Below are 15,467 nucleotides of genomic sequence, written 5' to 3' on the forward strand. Positions count from 1 at the left end.
CTGTCATCAATACAAGACAAGAAACAAGAGCTCAGCATGACTTATACTACGAGCAGTAGGGGCGGCAATATGTATCGATCGATCGTATTTCTTAGGATCTATCTCAGTCGGCAGTGCAGTGAAACGAGGAATCAAATGTGTCCCTACTGATGTATCTACCTGGGACACAAAAATGTATTGTTCTTTCTCAACGCAATCCATCCCCATGGAATACCCATGTCTAGTTCTCTCTCAATAAACACGGCTTACTCCAAAGTCTCTACACATCGCTGAACACATACCCACGTGGCGCGGGATGACCGCCTTATGCGGCAGCAGGGGCAGGAGCGGCAGCAGGGGCATCCTCAGCGGCAGTGACCGGCACACTCTCGCCAGCAGCAGCCTCCGTCTTGCTGTCGTCAGCCGGCGTGGTCGTGGCGGCAGCAGCACCGGCCTTCTTCTCCCACTTAGCGGGGCGGGCCCACTGGGGGTCCTGCCAGGGGCCGTCGTTGCTGAAGGCGCAGCCGCCCTCGCACTCGCAGGTGCCGCCGATGCTCTTGGGCAGGTTCTCGGCGGGGACCTGGGCGAGCAGCTCCTTCTGGTAGCCGGAGCCGAGGATGTGGATCTTCTGGACGGTGACGGGATCGAGCCAGCCCTTGACGGCGTTCCAGACGCCCGAGAAGCCCCAGGGTGCGTTGATGAGGTACATGCGGCCCAGGCGCTCGGGGTAGTAATTCTGCGACATGGCCGAGGCCTGCTTGACGTACGAGTAGACCTGGGGCACCTTGGTGATGCCGACGCCCTTGAGGTCCATGATGGTGCAGCACGTCTCGAGCAGGTTGCCGGCCTTGCGCGAGCAGGCGGGCAGGCGCGGATCCGACAGGCGCTCGTACTCGACGGCCAGGTTCGTCAGCATGCGCTCGGCCGTGGTGATCTTGTACATGGCGGTCAGGTCGATACCGCCCATCTGCTCAATGTATACCGGACGGCCATCCTAGAAGACGAAAAAGTGAGTATGCCAGCAAAATGATTTTCGCAGAAAGCCTAGCTAATGGCCACAACATTTATGAAGCCATCACTACATATATGGGACGTGATATGTACCTTGTCTGTCTTGTGGTAGTACTGGGGGTAGTACTTGAAGAGAGCCTCCTTCTCAGGGTAGTCCCAGATCGGCACCGTCTCGTCGAGCTTAGTATCTTTCCGCCACTTCTCGCAGTCGACGAACCTATGTTTTGCAGTGTGTCAGTTGTCGGTCCCTCTCCAGTGTTATTGCGTGGTGGGTGCGGCTCTCTCACATCTTCTTTGACAGGTTGACATCGAACTTTCGGGCGCGCAGGAACCGCAGCTATCACAATGGCCTCCATGTCAGTAACTGTACAGCTCTGTTACGAACGCCACACCAAAAGGGGGACACATACTAGGGTCAGCGTATCCAGGCGGTCGGTGAAGCCCTCGGCCTCCAGCAGCAGGCGCAGCTGGTCGACCTGGGCCTCCTGCTCGCTGGTGAGGTGTCCAGGATGACCAGGGTTCTTCTCGGGGGCAGTCGTCGGGAAGTCATAGTCGTCGTACTTCTCGTTCAGCTTCATGGTAGGGTTTTCGGACGCCATGGTGAATGTGAGTAGGCGGTAGGAAGAAGTGGGTTGGCTAGTTGTTGATGATGGATAGTAGCGAGAAGAGGGAAGAACGGTTATGGGAAACCTGTTCTTTAGCTGCAAGCGTAGCCGACTCGGAGAAACGGTCAAAGGGGATGAAATGTATCTCGAGACGCAGGTAGTAGAAGAAGAAGACGGACAAGGATATACCCGTAATAGCACAGCTGTCTGTTTTCTGTTTCTCCTGGAAGCCCCGGGGGTGTTCGAGTCCTAGCCAAATCCGGTTCGCGATGATTAGGGTCGCTGGGGCGTTTAGTCGCTTAGTTTAGACCCGGAAGCCGGGCCTGGACGACAGCGGGTGGGTGCTGGGAATTTGGCAGGAATCGGTTGGCTTGTTGCCAATCAGAAGTGGGTTTCCGTCATAGGATCACTGATAATGGACTCCTGAAAACTGACGGTTAAGGCCTCCCTAAGGCCTTGCTCAACTGACCCTGACCACTAAATATCCAGTAAACCGCTATCCACCTGTCAGAACCATGTTGAGACCTCGTAAACAGCGGTGGAAGATCGAGTGGATCTGCTGCTTGGCTCAGCTGTAGTCTTGAGGTTGAATTGGGCTTTGTCTGCACCCCATGTACAGCAGCACACCTGACTGCCTGAGAAGCGAGAGACGATGACTTCCCCTATTTTACTGCTTGGCTGAATTACGTTGTATCATTCCTGAGTCCTGAGTTTCGAGTGTCCTGGTCCGGATGCTGCTGCTGTGCCTCAGCTGCACCGCTCATCTAGGCTCTAGAAGAGGCTACGTAATCCCAGGGTCCATTCTTCAAGGGCATCTGAAATTTAACCCCGCCAAATGATTACGATACGATTCCCCGCCTCAGCTCAGGGCGCAAGTCAGTGCAATTTTACTTCAGTATTTCCCGTGACTACCTCCTAGGGTGCCTAGGCTAGTTCATTCACGTATTGAAAAGACTGGGGTCACTTAAAGGGGTCAAAGATATCAGGCAAGAATCACCACATGTATTGTTCAGATACCGAGCATCCGTTCCGTTTCTTCCAGAATTGCCTGACGTCAGCGAAGACGCAACCATCTCCCTTGAGTATGTGTCATTTCTCGAGGCTGAATCGTCACATGCTGTAGGAGAGGGGCAGATCAGCCGCGTACAACTCTGAGATGGCTCAGGTTCTCATGCCCTTTTTGCATCTTTGCCACGACTACACCAAAGTCCCTCGCGGCCAGCCTGCCGGACGTGACAATGCACAGCCGTATTAATCCTGTGGGATATGCTGTTCTGCACCTCCCTCTTCTCTCGAGGGAGCCAAGCCTCCTCAAGCCATTGGGGTTGCCTCTCGTGGACATATCAGTAGTTTCCAAGGCCCTGGGCCGATCAAGACCTCTCTTCATCCCCCTTTCCTTTACCCTCTTCATCGGTCTTTTCTTTCCTCTTTTGTACGACATCCCAGTTGTAAACTCGCGCCACCGCAACTTCCATGGTCTGCGAGGTACGTCAGTAGCTGTATGAGCATTGCCAAGTTGACCATCAGCACCGGCAGCTTACCGTGATCTGCTCCCGCAGAAAGTCGAGATCTTCTTCGCAGTTTGCGAAACTTTGCTTCGCTGCTGCAAGCTTTGTCTTTAATAATTCCTCTGCCTCGTCGATCGGGTATGATAGCATCACATTGGCCTGTATAGATTTTGTCAACAAGCACGACCTGTGTACGCTCCTCCAACTATACGTACTCCTAGCCATAAGTAGACTTCTTCACTGGGTGGTACTTTTGCCTTGGCATATAGTGTGTCGTTGAGCTCGAATGTCGTCTCGATCGGATCGGATTCCTTCTAAATAGCCGAATTCGCATCAGTGCCCGCTGCGCTGAGCCCAAGAGCGTGAGCGGCTTACCGTTCTCATCTTCAAAAACCGCACCGTGTCGAGTGTCTTCTGGATGTCGGGCATCTTGTCGTTGAGTCCCGCGACTCTTCGCTGCAAGTTAAGCTCCATGAACTGGTATTTCCTGGGATTGGGCCAAGTCAGCCGTGCCCAAGGTTCGCTTCTTGCTGCTGCTCGACTGCATCGTTTGGCGCGCATCCACGAAGAATCGCCCGTCCTGCTCGTGGCTGTGGTCGCGAGCGACTATGGCTGTGTACGTACGATATCATTTCTTGGAAGTTTCGTAGCGTTCCTTCTACCTCTTCTCTGGATGAAACGTAATCCTCGACCTTGTCGACGAAGGGCGCCTGGGGGATTCCTCGAGGATTGGTTACGCCTGCCTCCTTGCTGCTTGCCGATTAGTCGCAGGTCGTTCGTTGGTTAGGGCGGGCGCTTTCGTGACCGATCGTACGTACCTGGAGACAGCATCCTTCCCTGTTGCCGACATGTTTGGAAGCTAATAAGGAGCTCACTGCAATGCCTGCTACGACGGATGCGGTTGAAGGGCAATACAGAGAGGGTTGCCAGCGTCTTTCATGGATCTTCAGTATTGCTGGAGGCACAATTTTGTTTCGCTGCGAGCCAGCCCATCACCGAAATGCGTGGGGTTGACTATGACTTGGCCAGAGCTCCCAATGCTTAAGGTGGGGTTCTACAGACCACAGTTTCGGGCCCAACCTTCAAGGCTTCAACCAGGTGGTGACTGGCTCTCAACTTCCATCGATAGCATGCAAAAATGCCTATCATAGTACATGATGGACCTCACTTTTGGAAACAACACTACTCGTAGACTGCCGTTTTTGAACCAAGCACCCGATAAGTCAATTGGTTTGGTATATGAAAATCCCACTCGGTTCACAAGGGCTGTATGGAGACACTGATTCCGCTGCGCTACGAGCGGACCCCAATATCAGCATGTAGGTTGTCTGTCAAGCTTCCAAGTAAGCGCGATATCTCCAGTCACATGTGTCTTGTTGATCCTAGTTGTCGAGAGCGTTGGTTCATCACCTTGAGCTTTCAGGTAGGTGTATATACATGCTCAGCAAGAGCTTTGGTCAACACCGTCCGATTTTGCTAACTGTGTTACAAGTAATAGCAAGGCAAAAGCGTTGGCCTTGTATGATTCTTTCAGGTTACCCTGTGATCCTTCAGCGGCCGTGGATGTGACCATAGATGCCGATCAGCTCTCGTTCCAACGTCATCAGTGCTTGGCTACGCCATGAGATCCTCAAACAGTAACGCACTCCCCTGCATACTCCCCACGAAGCTGGACTTAGGCATCACGGCCAATGGGTTAGATTTTTGATACAGCTCAAAACAGCTGTGGCTACCGGCCGTTGTCGTGGCATTAGGCTCAGGCATGGGTATCATTGTCAATTCTCGAAATCGAGATGATCAGGGCGTAACGGCCCCAGAACAATCCCCGCCTCCGCATTTGCCCAGACCCTTGTGGCATTGCAGTTATGGATCCCTTATAGCCAACAGGATAACTGCCGGGGACTGCCAAGTTCGTCTATTTCAAGCCTGATAGCCCCCTATATACGGGGTGTTGCATCCCATAGATGCGGGGGAAGGCCAACCGGAGTCTTGGACCGCTAGATAAGAAAGATTCCCCATGTGATATCCATGCGGCTTTTGTCTTATTAGTCGCAGCGAGACCACTTGCCTTGCCATTTTGTACGAACAAAGCAGGATAGCCTCCACGGTCAGTCACTCCCTTGCGCTTCAAAATGGCATCTGTCGATAAGGATACGATTCGTGCTCACTGGCGATGTTTTCTAGCCTGCGGGCTCATCATTCTCTCACCTTTTCAGTATGGAATTGACTTCGGTATGATTGGGGGCCTTCAAGCTATGCCTGGCTTTCTAAAGGTTCGTCCTAACCCGTAGGGCTCAGGGTCAGCTAGTATTGACCATCTTAGGTGTACGGGTACAGAGTCGATACCAAGGTAGCCAAGATAGGCTGGAACATCTCCACGGAACGGCAGCAATTGATCTCGTCCCTGATGACGCTCGGCGCCTTCATCAGCTCAGGCACGGCAGGCTTCACCGCTGCCAAACTCGGGAGAAAGACCTGCCTATGGCTTGCTTCGCTCCTGTGTTGCGTCTCGAATATCATCATGATGGCCACCGAAAACATCGGAGCGTTGTACGCCGGGAGATTACTCATTGGGCTTGCCAACGGCTACTTCATGACGTATTCTCAGCTGTATATACAGGAGAGCAGTCCGGCGAAATATCGCGGCCTCTTCCTCACCGTGTTCCAGTTTAGCACCTCCATTGTAAGTCACTCTAACCCGAAGCACCGCAGGCATTTCTAATCCGAGTCCATAAAGGGCACCCTGATCGGTACCGTTGTCGACTGGGCGACCGCCGGCCACCCCGACAAGTCAGCGTACCTCATCCCACTAGGGCTCATCTACATTGTGCCTGCCGTTTTAAGTGTTGCCTTGATATTCATTCCCGAGTCTCCACGATGGCTCATCCTGCAGGGGAAGCTCGACAAAGGGCGCAAGTCCTTGGAATGGCTTAGGCCAAAGGGGTCCCCAATAGTCGATGAAGCCGCAACCATTAAAGCTGCCATCGACAAGGAACGAGAAATGGGAAGCCATGCTGGGGTCATCGACATGTTCAAGAATCCAATCGACCGCCGACGAACATTCCTCTCGGTTTCTGCCGTTACCCTCCAAGCGGCTTCCGGGTCAATGTTCATCATTGGTGAGTGCCAATGATCCCTCCGAACGCCTATCTCTATCCATCCTGGGCTATGGTTCAGCCCGAGATACGGCAAGGATACGTTGGCTAATAATGTGGTAGCCTACAAAGCGTACTTCTTTACGATGGCAAATGTCTCAGATCCTTTCGCCATGAGTTGCGTCCTGAGTACAGTGGGACTTGTCGCCATTATTGCCAACTCTCTTATTGTCACGCGATACGGCCGAAGGAGGGTTTTGCTAATAAGCGGCTTGGTAACTTGTGGAATCTTGCAGCTGATCGTCGCGGTGGTCTACGACAAAAACCCCGGCGCGAAGATCACGGGTCAAGTCCTGGTAGCCTTCTCCTGCTTGTATCTGATGAGCTACAATGTAAGATTGCGGCCGCATATGCCCAGTGCCCTCATGATGATACGATGCTAATGCTGAAACCAGGGAATGATAGCATCGTACGCGTGGCTGGCCGGTGGCGAGATTCCGTCACAGCGCTTGAGGAGTCACACCTTCGGTCTGGCCGCAGCCGTGGGATTCTTCTTTGCCTGGCTTACCACTTTTACAGCACCCTATTTTATTAACCCACAGTCTCTGAACTGGGGCCCCCGATATGGATATATCTGGTTGCCATCCTGCATTCTCGCTGCCGTCTGGGTGTATTTCTTCCTGCCCGAGGTCAAAGGCAGAACTCTCGAGGAGATTGATGAGATGGTATGTACCAAGAAGTGCATTTCCTCCTGGATCAGCCTACTGACATGGGGCGTGACCCAAACAGTTTGCTGCCCGACTGCCCGCAAGAAAATTCAGAGGATACGTCTGCGTCGAAAACAGACCATCTACCGACGAGAAAGAAGCGGTCGTCGTGGAGGAGAAGGAATAAGGCGGCGGCGAACTGCTCTGCCTGAGCCAAATTTGGCATGTCGAATGAGCGAGCACGAAATACGCCCGTCGATCCACCTTCAATGCCAATACGGGGTACGAGCTGCAAGGCGGCATGGTGCATGGTGGTGTGATAAATGGAATCGGGTTCATCCGAAAGCCTCTTCCCTAAGATATCTCGACGCTGGCTGGCTGACTAAATATAACCGCAATTTGCGTTGTCCTACCTACGTATTGCTTGGGTCAGGTACCCGTTGGTATTGAGTAACGGCCATGCTTGACGCCTCCTTGCCAAGTATGTAGGTACCGACTTTCTCTAGCGCAGCCCCCAACGGACAACCGAAGCGCAGAAGAACTATGCAAAGCTCTCGCAAACAATTCCCCCTACGACTTGCCTAGCAATAGCTCGAGCTAGTGAACTTCCTAAAGGTCATGTTCAATAATTCGTTCATTCGTTCGTTCCAGGTCGGAAACACATAATGACGGATTTGCACAATTTGTTGTTCTGCGAGTCAGGGGAAGCCACGTCAAGGCCTTGTCCATGGCTGCATTTCAGCCGCATGCCAATTTGTCACACAGCAAGTACGGCCCGATGCAGCAAAAAGGAAATATTGTCGTCTGATTGGAAAGCGAATCTTCAGGTCCGAGGTTCGGAAGAGGTGCTGTATGGTCCCTTCGTCAAGCTGATCAGAGGTTGCAACACTTACTTTGCGATAACTCTCATATATCCCATCCACCGTCTCAGTCCACGGGGTAGTGTCGATAAGCGAGAGTCAGGTGGAAGATCGACAGCCGAAAGAGCATGTCAATCGCGGCGCCAGCCCAATCACATAGGAGGCGATGGTAGCTGAAGGAGTCCAGTTCGAGGTTGCTCGGAGCCGATTGGACGGACGGTGCTCGGCCGGCGCAAGCGCTAATCGAAGACCGAAATAGGCGACCCTCGAAGATGGGCGCCTCTGCAGATCAAAGCTGCAACTGGGCAAGGGGGTATATGCAGCCAGTGGCATAACACATATCGGCGTCGCGCTGGCAACCCTTGCCTGCAGATCTATGTACATACTGCATAAGTCAAATGGCCCTGGGCGCACTCCAACGCCCTGACATACTCGACACCAAACATCTGGGCAGCTAGCAGTTAGGCCTGGAGGCTGGAGCGTAATCCAGAAGAGTCGCTTCTAGACCACTGCAAGCCGCTTAATAGTCAGAGCCCCCCTAGGGGCTTGTGCCGGGACCAACGAGTTCCGTACACCAACGCTAAACCCTAAATCCCAAGGACTGGGCTCGGGACTGACTCGACTGGCCTCCAGATCTACCATGATCTCACCGCGTCCAGGGTAGCGGAGGTGATTACGAGATTCTTCGCATGGACAAAAGGGATCCAGCCATGCCAGTCCAGTCATCAAGCCACATGGGGCGGCCAATTAGACCCGGGATGTTGGTAAACTCTATGTAGCTATGAGTCTCCATGCCGCCGGGTCATGGCCTATGGAGCTCGATATCCTTGACCCTGCTTTTAATATTCCACATCTGAGTACCTACCCGGGCTAGGTATCAGCAAATTTTCGGCCATGGGGTCTGACGATGGCCCAGCAATACTATGACTACGAACCCGTAAGCGACGAGCAAGCGGCTGGGCATACGGACGGCTCTTTCTTTCAATGGTACCTGAGGATTGTTCAGCCATCATCGTTGATGGCTTGTACCCCGTAGTCATTGTTGGGACTTGAGGAAGCGTGAACATTACTTGTTCCCCTTTGAAAATCGAGTATAAGAATTAGCAATGCCCCCGATGTTTGGCACTGTCTCGGATCCCATCTCACACTCCATCCGCCTCATCGACATTTGCTCGCTCGTCTCCTGTCTCTCCGAGACACTGCCTATTCCCTTCTTTACTTAATTACCATACCAATTCAATCGTTCTTCAGCTATGTTGTGGTCCAATATCATTGCCACTTGCGTGGTCTTGGCCGGCGTCCCCTCTTCCCTGGCCTACCCGGGTATGGGCGAACAGATGGCCGAGATCATGCGCCGTCAAGGTGACAGTGGCGAGTTCGACTCAACGGAGCCCCTCGGCGACCTCATAACCCTCCCGGACAGTCAGCTCACCCCCACGGGGGCTGACATCAAGAAGATCCTGACCGGCCAAGGAACCCCCCAGAGTACTACGACCTGGACTGCCCCTAAACTCGGCAGCTCGGCGTGCCAGAAGGACACCTGCTGCGTGTGGCAGTACATCGTCAACGACATGGTGGCGGATTTCCGGGGCAAGTCGGGCAGGTGCACATCGTGGGCCCGCCGGGCCGTGCGCCTGGGCTTCCACGACGCTGGCACCTGGTCCAAGACGACTGCCGCCCAGGGCCTGCCCGGCGGTGCCGACGGCTCTCTCTGCTCGACGGACGAGATCAACCGCGCCGACAACAACGGCCTCCAGGACATCTGCCAGAAGGTGAACGGCTGGTACGACAATTGGACCAAGAAGGGCTACGCCGTCTCCCGGGCCGACATCATCCAGATGGGTGCCACCGTCGCCACCGTCGTCTGCCCCCTGGGCCCGCGCATCAAGTCCTACGTCGGCCGCGTGGACAACGCGAAGGCGGGCCCTCCCAACCTTCTGCCCGGCGTGGACCAGAGTGCGGATGCCCTTATTGCCTTGTTCCGGGACAAGACCATCGGCCCCCACTCGCTCACCGCTCTCGTCGGTGCGCATACGACGAGCCAGCAGTTCTTCGTCAACACCACTCGTGCCGGTGACCCTCAGGACAGCACCCCCGGGGTGTGGGACGTGCTCTTCTACGGCCAGACCCTCGGTACCAAGCCCACGCCGCCCCGTGTCTTCAAGTTCAACAGCGACATTGCCTTGTCGAAGCACCCTCAGACTGCTCCTGAGTGGCAGAAGTTCGCCAGTGCAGGTGGACAGCAGGACTGGAACGAGGTAAGCATAAGACCACCATACCATTCACCAGAGACACTATGATCAGATTGACTCATACATACCTTCCTCTAGGACTTTGCCGCTGGCTACATCCGCCTGAGTCTGCTCGGCGTCAACAACATCAACAAACTGACCGAGTGCACCAAGGTCTTGCCGGGTGGCACTCCATCATTCACCCCCAACGACCAGTCCAACGTTGATAAGTGGCTCAAAACGGCCGACCAATCGGCGACTGCGAAGAAGATCTCCAACGCCCTCCACGCCGGTGAGAGCTTGTTGGGCTGGCTCATCAACTTGATCAACGGTATCCTTGGGGGACTGAAGAAGGCAACCTGACCGGGTACCCTCCGCGCTTGATGTTTCGTACTGTGTTAAAGCATGTAATGAGTTATGAGATCTGTCAGTTTTGTCTTCCTAGATAGCTGTTACTCGCGACAGCGATTTGGTATAATATCGTAATAATATTCACTTCTATCTTCTGACCCGCCTCGTCATGATTCATCTGTCCAACCCATATTGATACGTAGATACTGCCATATATTGATACACGCATACAGTAATACATACACATAGTGATATATATATGTATATACACGTAAACCCCTGTCGCACGACATGACTAACATCATTCGTAGTACCTATCAACATCTTACCTAATACAGTCCCGGGACGATACGGTAGGGAACCTCTTTCTTGAACTGGACCCACTGCTCGCCGTACCGCTCGGAGCAGTACTCGTCCAAGACCGAAGCGGCGCGGCTGCTCAGGTCCCAGCCCATCCACAGGCCCATCAGCAGCCCGCCGGCCCAACCGCAGCCCACCATGGCGTAGCCGCCGCGCCACAGCGCGTACCCGAAGTAGTTGACGTGCCGCGCCCAGCGCCACAGGCCGACCTTGCAGACCTTGCCCTGGTTCCGCGCGGCCCGCTTGAAGCGCATGCGCTGGTACTCGGACAGCGTCTCGATGGTGATGCCCGCAGCGTACAGCAGGGTGCCCACCAGCAGCGAGAGCGGCAAGTCGCCGTAAGCAGACGAGTCGCCCAGGAGGAGGGAGAGACGCGGGCCGCTACCGACGAGCGAGGACGTTGCGGCGCCCACGAGCAGCACGGCGTTCAGCGAGTTGATGAGGGTGTTGAAGACGCCGACGGGCACCGCGGCGCTGACGGGGAACTCCTCGGCGCTTAGGTAGGTCAGCCAGAGGATCTGCTTCGCGCTGGAGCCGGCCGCCATGGCGAGCAGCAGCAGGCGTGGCAGCGGCAGGTCCAGCTTGTCGAGTAGGGCGATGCCCGTGGTCGTAGCGCCGGCGGTGGTCGCCGCTACGGTGGACAGGCCGACGGCCGAGAGGGCGCGCTCAGCCGCGCCATTGTGCAAGAGATGGTACTGCCAGGGGATATCGGCCAGGCGCATACCAATGAACGTCGCCGTGCCCAGAGGGGTGGATCGCTTGACCCCGCGGCTGATGAGGTCGAACTGTTTCTTTTTGGGTTTGTCGTCGGGGGGCGCCATGGTGGAGATTATATCGCAACAGCGTCAATTTACTTTTCTACGTAAAGTAATACAGGAGTAGCTGAAAGTTACGAAGGGACATAGATTGGTAATAAGGATATGGGCAGACATAGGAAGTTCAAGAGGCCACTATGCTCGGACTTCAACTCTGCGCAAGTCCGACGTGGCAACGCTCGGCAAGTTCCATGACGACAATGGGGCTTGGGGTGTCAGCACTCAGGCTGCTGAAATAAGAAAGTAGTCCGATAATTTAGAGTTCTGTCTGTTGTCTCCGTTTGCCTATCGTAAGAAGACGAAAATTCCTCCGCAGCGATTATGAATTCGCAAGATGGGATGGCATGCGAATTCATGTAGGACAGTAGGCCCCGACGGCCGGTCGCTTATGAAAACAACCATTGAAATAAGCTTCCGCAGAGGACCAACCTGCATCCAGCCACTTCACATCCTGAATGCATTTGCCAGTTGATTGCCCACCAGTCTTCGGCCAAGTCCAGTTACCCGTTACGAGAAGAAGAACACGAAAGCCAATGAGGGGCGAAAGACATAGCAGGAGGAAGACATTGAGGACTTTGGCCTCCGATCTTTTTCCAGGATGGAAAAAGAACTGATCAGGCCAGCGCTGGGCCCCAATGCGACGATTCGATGGCAACAACCCAGCAGAACACATGTTTACACACTGAAGGTTCAACACCCTCGCAGTTCAGCTCTATGCGTATTAGAAGACAGTGAGTGGACTGAAGCATTTCTCAGTGTAATACTGTGTTTGTGTCAGTGGTTATGCCAGTGTTGGTAGCTCTAACGTGGATGTCGTGCTCTTTCCTGCCTTATTCGCGTTCTGCTGGCATGTACACTTGGTTTCCGTGTTGCATACCCGATTCATCAACCTCCCGACATACACAACGCCCGTTGATTGGATTCGCTACGTAAAGGGCAATTGCGACCTTTGGAAACGAGTTGGCCGTTCGAGTCACGCCGTCCCAACCTCCTTGGCCCTGGCAGAAACCTCGGTCGCCGACTGACTCACCTGAACCAAGCAAGTTGGGAGCGCCTCCAATCCTCAGCTCGACAACGCGCAACCAAACATTTAAAAAGCAATTCTTGGTCCCCTACCATCGCCATCACCATTGTACGCCTTAGTTTCCACTAAAGCTTTCAAGCATTAGTTAGCGACCCGGCAATATACCCATCTTGGAACCCTTCCCTCCCGCGCCCGCTTAGGTGACACGGATGAGAGGACCACCACCAGGCATCCCCTCCATCTCAATAGTCAGTACTTCCAGGTCCAGAGCCACGGAACCAACCGACGGCTTACGTCTGGTGATTGGGTGCGTTTTCATTGTCAGGATCCAGATTGTAACTCTATGGTCCGTGGAGTATGCCCTGGTCACTGTTGGCCCGCGGAAGATCTGCCGAGTATATCAATACCACCTGAGGAGGAGGAACAGCTACCTGAGGAGGAGGAGGAGGAGGAGGAAGACGATGATCAACCACCAGAGCTCGAACCCGATCAGTCGAATATTGAAAATCAACATGTTGAAAATCAAGATGGACAAGATCAAGATGGCGAGTTGGATACCACAGACCAGGGCACGCCAGCGCGACTGAGGCATGTGAAGTTCGTACCTTTGGAGAGCGATGATCCTATCGAGGAAGGTCGGGAGCTGGCAGAGTCCGCCGAAGTGAAGCTTCCGCAGCATGAACCCGCGCCGAAGCTATGCGTCAACACCAAGCCAGTCCCATCGCCTGCTCCAGCGCTGTCAGAGGCTCAGCAGCTCTCAGAACTATACATGCAGGGCTTACTCTACGAGGTGACCAAAGACGAGCCTCATTGGGCTGGTTTCAGCTTCGACCCCATCCACCCCTCGGAACCGATTTACACTATACAACACGCCACCAAACGGCAAAAGACAAAGCCAGGTGCAGGTGTCGCCATCCAGGGTGGCGACTATGTGTCTGACGATACTTGGGACCTGCTCTCGCAGTTCCCGGACGTCGATGCTTTTGACTTGGTGATGTTGGACGAGGGGACATCTGAGATGGAGTCCTGGGCCGGCAGCGACTCCGACTGGGTAGCATCGGAATAAGATTGCACACTCAATGATCGTTCGTATTTCTACGCACGCACTAGCGAACGCTTTACAGGATAAACAGACACTGTATCTATAGCGAGTTAGGAAGCGGGATACATAACTTCATTGGTATAAGTTATCTTGAAAATCGATGACAGTATAATGGGCGTGTCCACGTGCAACCTTCGATCCCACTGCATCCTTCTGCACTTCTAAGTGGATTGTGATACTAAGAAAGGCCTTGGTGGTGTGCTAGCCTGCCCACCACCCTCATGTTTGCGGTGCATGGATTAGGCATGGGCACCGAGGTCTCGTTGTTCGCAAGCGAGAAGAACTCAGCCACATTTCCGATGGATGCGGGCTCGATCGTCGTATTCGCGTAACTTCCACTCGTAAAATACGCGCTGTGAAACCCCTGTCTCACGGTCCCGCGGATCTGCTCCAGGAGCGTGGCGTTAGTGGCCTCCGGCGGGTCGTGGAACTCGTGCACAACCACCACAGCCTTGGAGTTCAGCGCCTGGGAGAAGGGCGCGCCGTCGCCGCACGTGATGCCCGTCCAGTTGTAGGCGGTGTACGGCGTGGGGCACTCGTCGCCTACGGTCGTGGTCCAGCACGTCTCGCGCGTGACGACGGCGTCGGCCATGTCGAAGAGCGCCTGCTCGTAGTCCGCGGCCGGGTTGGAGCCCGGGTTCATGACGATGTCGAACTGGCCCCGGTCGGTCTTTGCGTTGAAGACCTGGCGGGCGTAGTCGGTCAGCTGGCGGAACTCGGTCTCGTTGCCCTTGTCCACGCCCGTCTCGTCGAACCAGATGCCGTGGATCGAGATGTTGGATGGCTGCGAGGACCCCCAACCGGCTTCGAGGTCCCAGTCGGCCCACTCCTTGATGTCCTCCTCGATCTTCTCGACGCTGCGGCGGTCCGTGTGCCCGTACCGCGCGTAGACGTACCCCAGCGTCTGGATGTTGCTCACCTGGTTCAGCCGGCCCACGTTGGTCGACCAGTCCTTGTCGCAGCCGTGGGGGATGTAGTCGACGCCCGTGGGGCTGCAGTTGCTGATGTCGCCCGCGCCGGGGCCCGAGGTGTTCTTGGGCCCGCTGTTGGGGTTGATCACGACGTAGAAGTGCATGTCCGGGTGGCTGTGGGCGGCGTCCACCACCGCGGCCCATTGCACGGACATGGTGGTACCGCCGGGGTAGGCGTGGAGGGGGACCATGAGTTCGGTGCGGGCCCAGGCCATGGCGGCGAGGGCAAGGAAGGAGAGTGCCAACTTCATGGTTCAGGATAGGATAGGATGCAATTATGTATGCTTGTATTGAATCAAGTAAACTGGTGTTGCTGTTGAGATGATAGTTATTGGAATGTTTCCCAAGGTGGAGGTCCTGACTCCTATATATGGCTCGGGTTCTTTGAGCCAGCTAGCTGGAGCTTTCTTTCGAGTCCAGCCAGAATACCCTAGTCGATGATTCTAGTCAGCTTACGGGCCAGCTGAATAATCTAGATCTGTCGTCGACGTTACTGCGGCCTTTTTCGTAACGTCCCGGAAGGTCGAGACTACGGTCGAACGTACGTTGAAGGACCGAGCGCCACCAATACCACACTCACGGGGGTTGACTTGAGTTAACGGGAAAATGGACGATATCGGTAAGAAATGCCACATTCATCGCCAAAAACACCCCGTTCGGCTAGCTCTCCGTTAATCAGCAGCTGGGATCCATAAATATAACTTGCAGCTTCTGTACTTTTGGGCCGAAAATAACCAGCAAGCTGGCTACAGGAAACGTGGCCTGCCTATACATTCGGTCCGGGGGCTAATGGCTGTCGGGCTAAATGATGAAACTGGAAGGATCAACATGGCTCAAAGGAACGAAAG

At 54.5% G+C, this 15,467-nt stretch overlaps 7 protein-coding genes across 7 annotated transcripts; 3 read left to right on the top strand and 4 right to left on the bottom strand.

The window, feature by feature from the left end:
- Window positions 1-304: 304 nt before the first annotated feature.
- PG994_015040 (CRAL-TRIO domain-containing protein) lies at window positions 305-1,589 on the bottom strand (the record flags this gene model as incomplete). Its single annotated transcript, XM_066866449.1, has 4 exons — window positions 305-973; window positions 1,084-1,207; window positions 1,278-1,327; window positions 1,401-1,589. 4 exons carry the CDS (start codon window positions 1,587-1,589, stop codon window positions 305-307), a joined length of 1,032 nt encoding a protein of 343 aa, XP_066708125.1.
- A 1,376-nt stretch (window positions 1,590-2,965) lies between these two features.
- PG994_015041 (uncharacterized protein) lies at window positions 2,966-3,953 on the bottom strand (the record flags this gene model as incomplete). Its single annotated transcript, XM_066866450.1, has 6 exons — window positions 2,966-3,073; window positions 3,137-3,262; window positions 3,319-3,417; window positions 3,479-3,709; window positions 3,766-3,853; window positions 3,922-3,953. 6 exons carry the CDS (start codon window positions 3,951-3,953, stop codon window positions 2,966-2,968), a joined length of 684 nt encoding a protein of 227 aa, XP_066708126.1.
- A 1,282-nt stretch (window positions 3,954-5,235) lies between these two features.
- PG994_015042 (monosaccharide transporter) lies at window positions 5,236-7,092 on the top strand (the record flags this gene model as incomplete). Its single annotated transcript, XM_066866451.1, has 6 exons — window positions 5,236-5,376; window positions 5,427-5,786; window positions 5,841-6,222; window positions 6,361-6,590; window positions 6,654-6,923; window positions 6,988-7,092. 6 exons carry the CDS (start codon window positions 5,236-5,238, stop codon window positions 7,090-7,092), a joined length of 1,488 nt encoding a protein of 495 aa, XP_066708127.1.
- Window positions 7,093-9,018: 1,926 nt separating this feature from the next.
- On the top strand, window positions 9,019-10,359 carry PG994_015043 (uncharacterized protein; the record flags this gene model as incomplete). The annotated part of the gene is made up of 2 exons (XM_066866452.1): window positions 9,019-10,023; window positions 10,096-10,359. 2 exons carry the CDS (start codon window positions 9,019-9,021, stop codon window positions 10,357-10,359), a joined length of 1,269 nt encoding a protein of 422 aa, XP_066708128.1.
- Window positions 10,360-10,676: 317 nt separating this feature from the next.
- On the bottom strand, window positions 10,677-11,528 carry PG994_015044 (uncharacterized protein; the record flags this gene model as incomplete). The annotated part of the gene is made up of 1 exon (XM_066866453.1): window positions 10,677-11,528. One exon carries the CDS (start codon window positions 11,526-11,528, stop codon window positions 10,677-10,679), a length of 852 nt encoding a protein of 283 aa, XP_066708129.1.
- A 1,361-nt stretch (window positions 11,529-12,889) lies between these two features.
- On the top strand, window positions 12,890-13,612 carry PG994_015045 (uncharacterized protein; the record flags this gene model as incomplete). The annotated part of the gene is made up of 1 exon (XM_066866454.1): window positions 12,890-13,612. One exon carries the CDS (start codon window positions 12,890-12,892, stop codon window positions 13,610-13,612), a length of 723 nt encoding a protein of 240 aa, XP_066708130.1.
- A 214-nt stretch (window positions 13,613-13,826) lies between these two features.
- PG994_015046 (Spherulation-specific family 4) lies at window positions 13,827-14,870 on the bottom strand (the record flags this gene model as incomplete). The annotated part of the gene is made up of 1 exon (XM_066866455.1): window positions 13,827-14,870. One exon carries the CDS (start codon window positions 14,868-14,870, stop codon window positions 13,827-13,829), a length of 1,044 nt encoding a protein of 347 aa, XP_066708131.1.
- Window positions 14,871-15,467: the final 597 nt, after the last annotated feature.

The sequence above is a fragment of the Apiospora phragmitis genome (genome assembly GCF_038363925.1).
Source record: "Apiospora phragmitis strain CBS 135458 chromosome Unknown utg000014l:1.0-1827420.0:1.0-1829600.0, whole genome shotgun sequence".
NCBI classification, from domain to species: domain Eukaryota; kingdom Fungi; phylum Ascomycota; class Sordariomycetes; order Amphisphaeriales; family Apiosporaceae; genus Apiospora; species Apiospora phragmitis.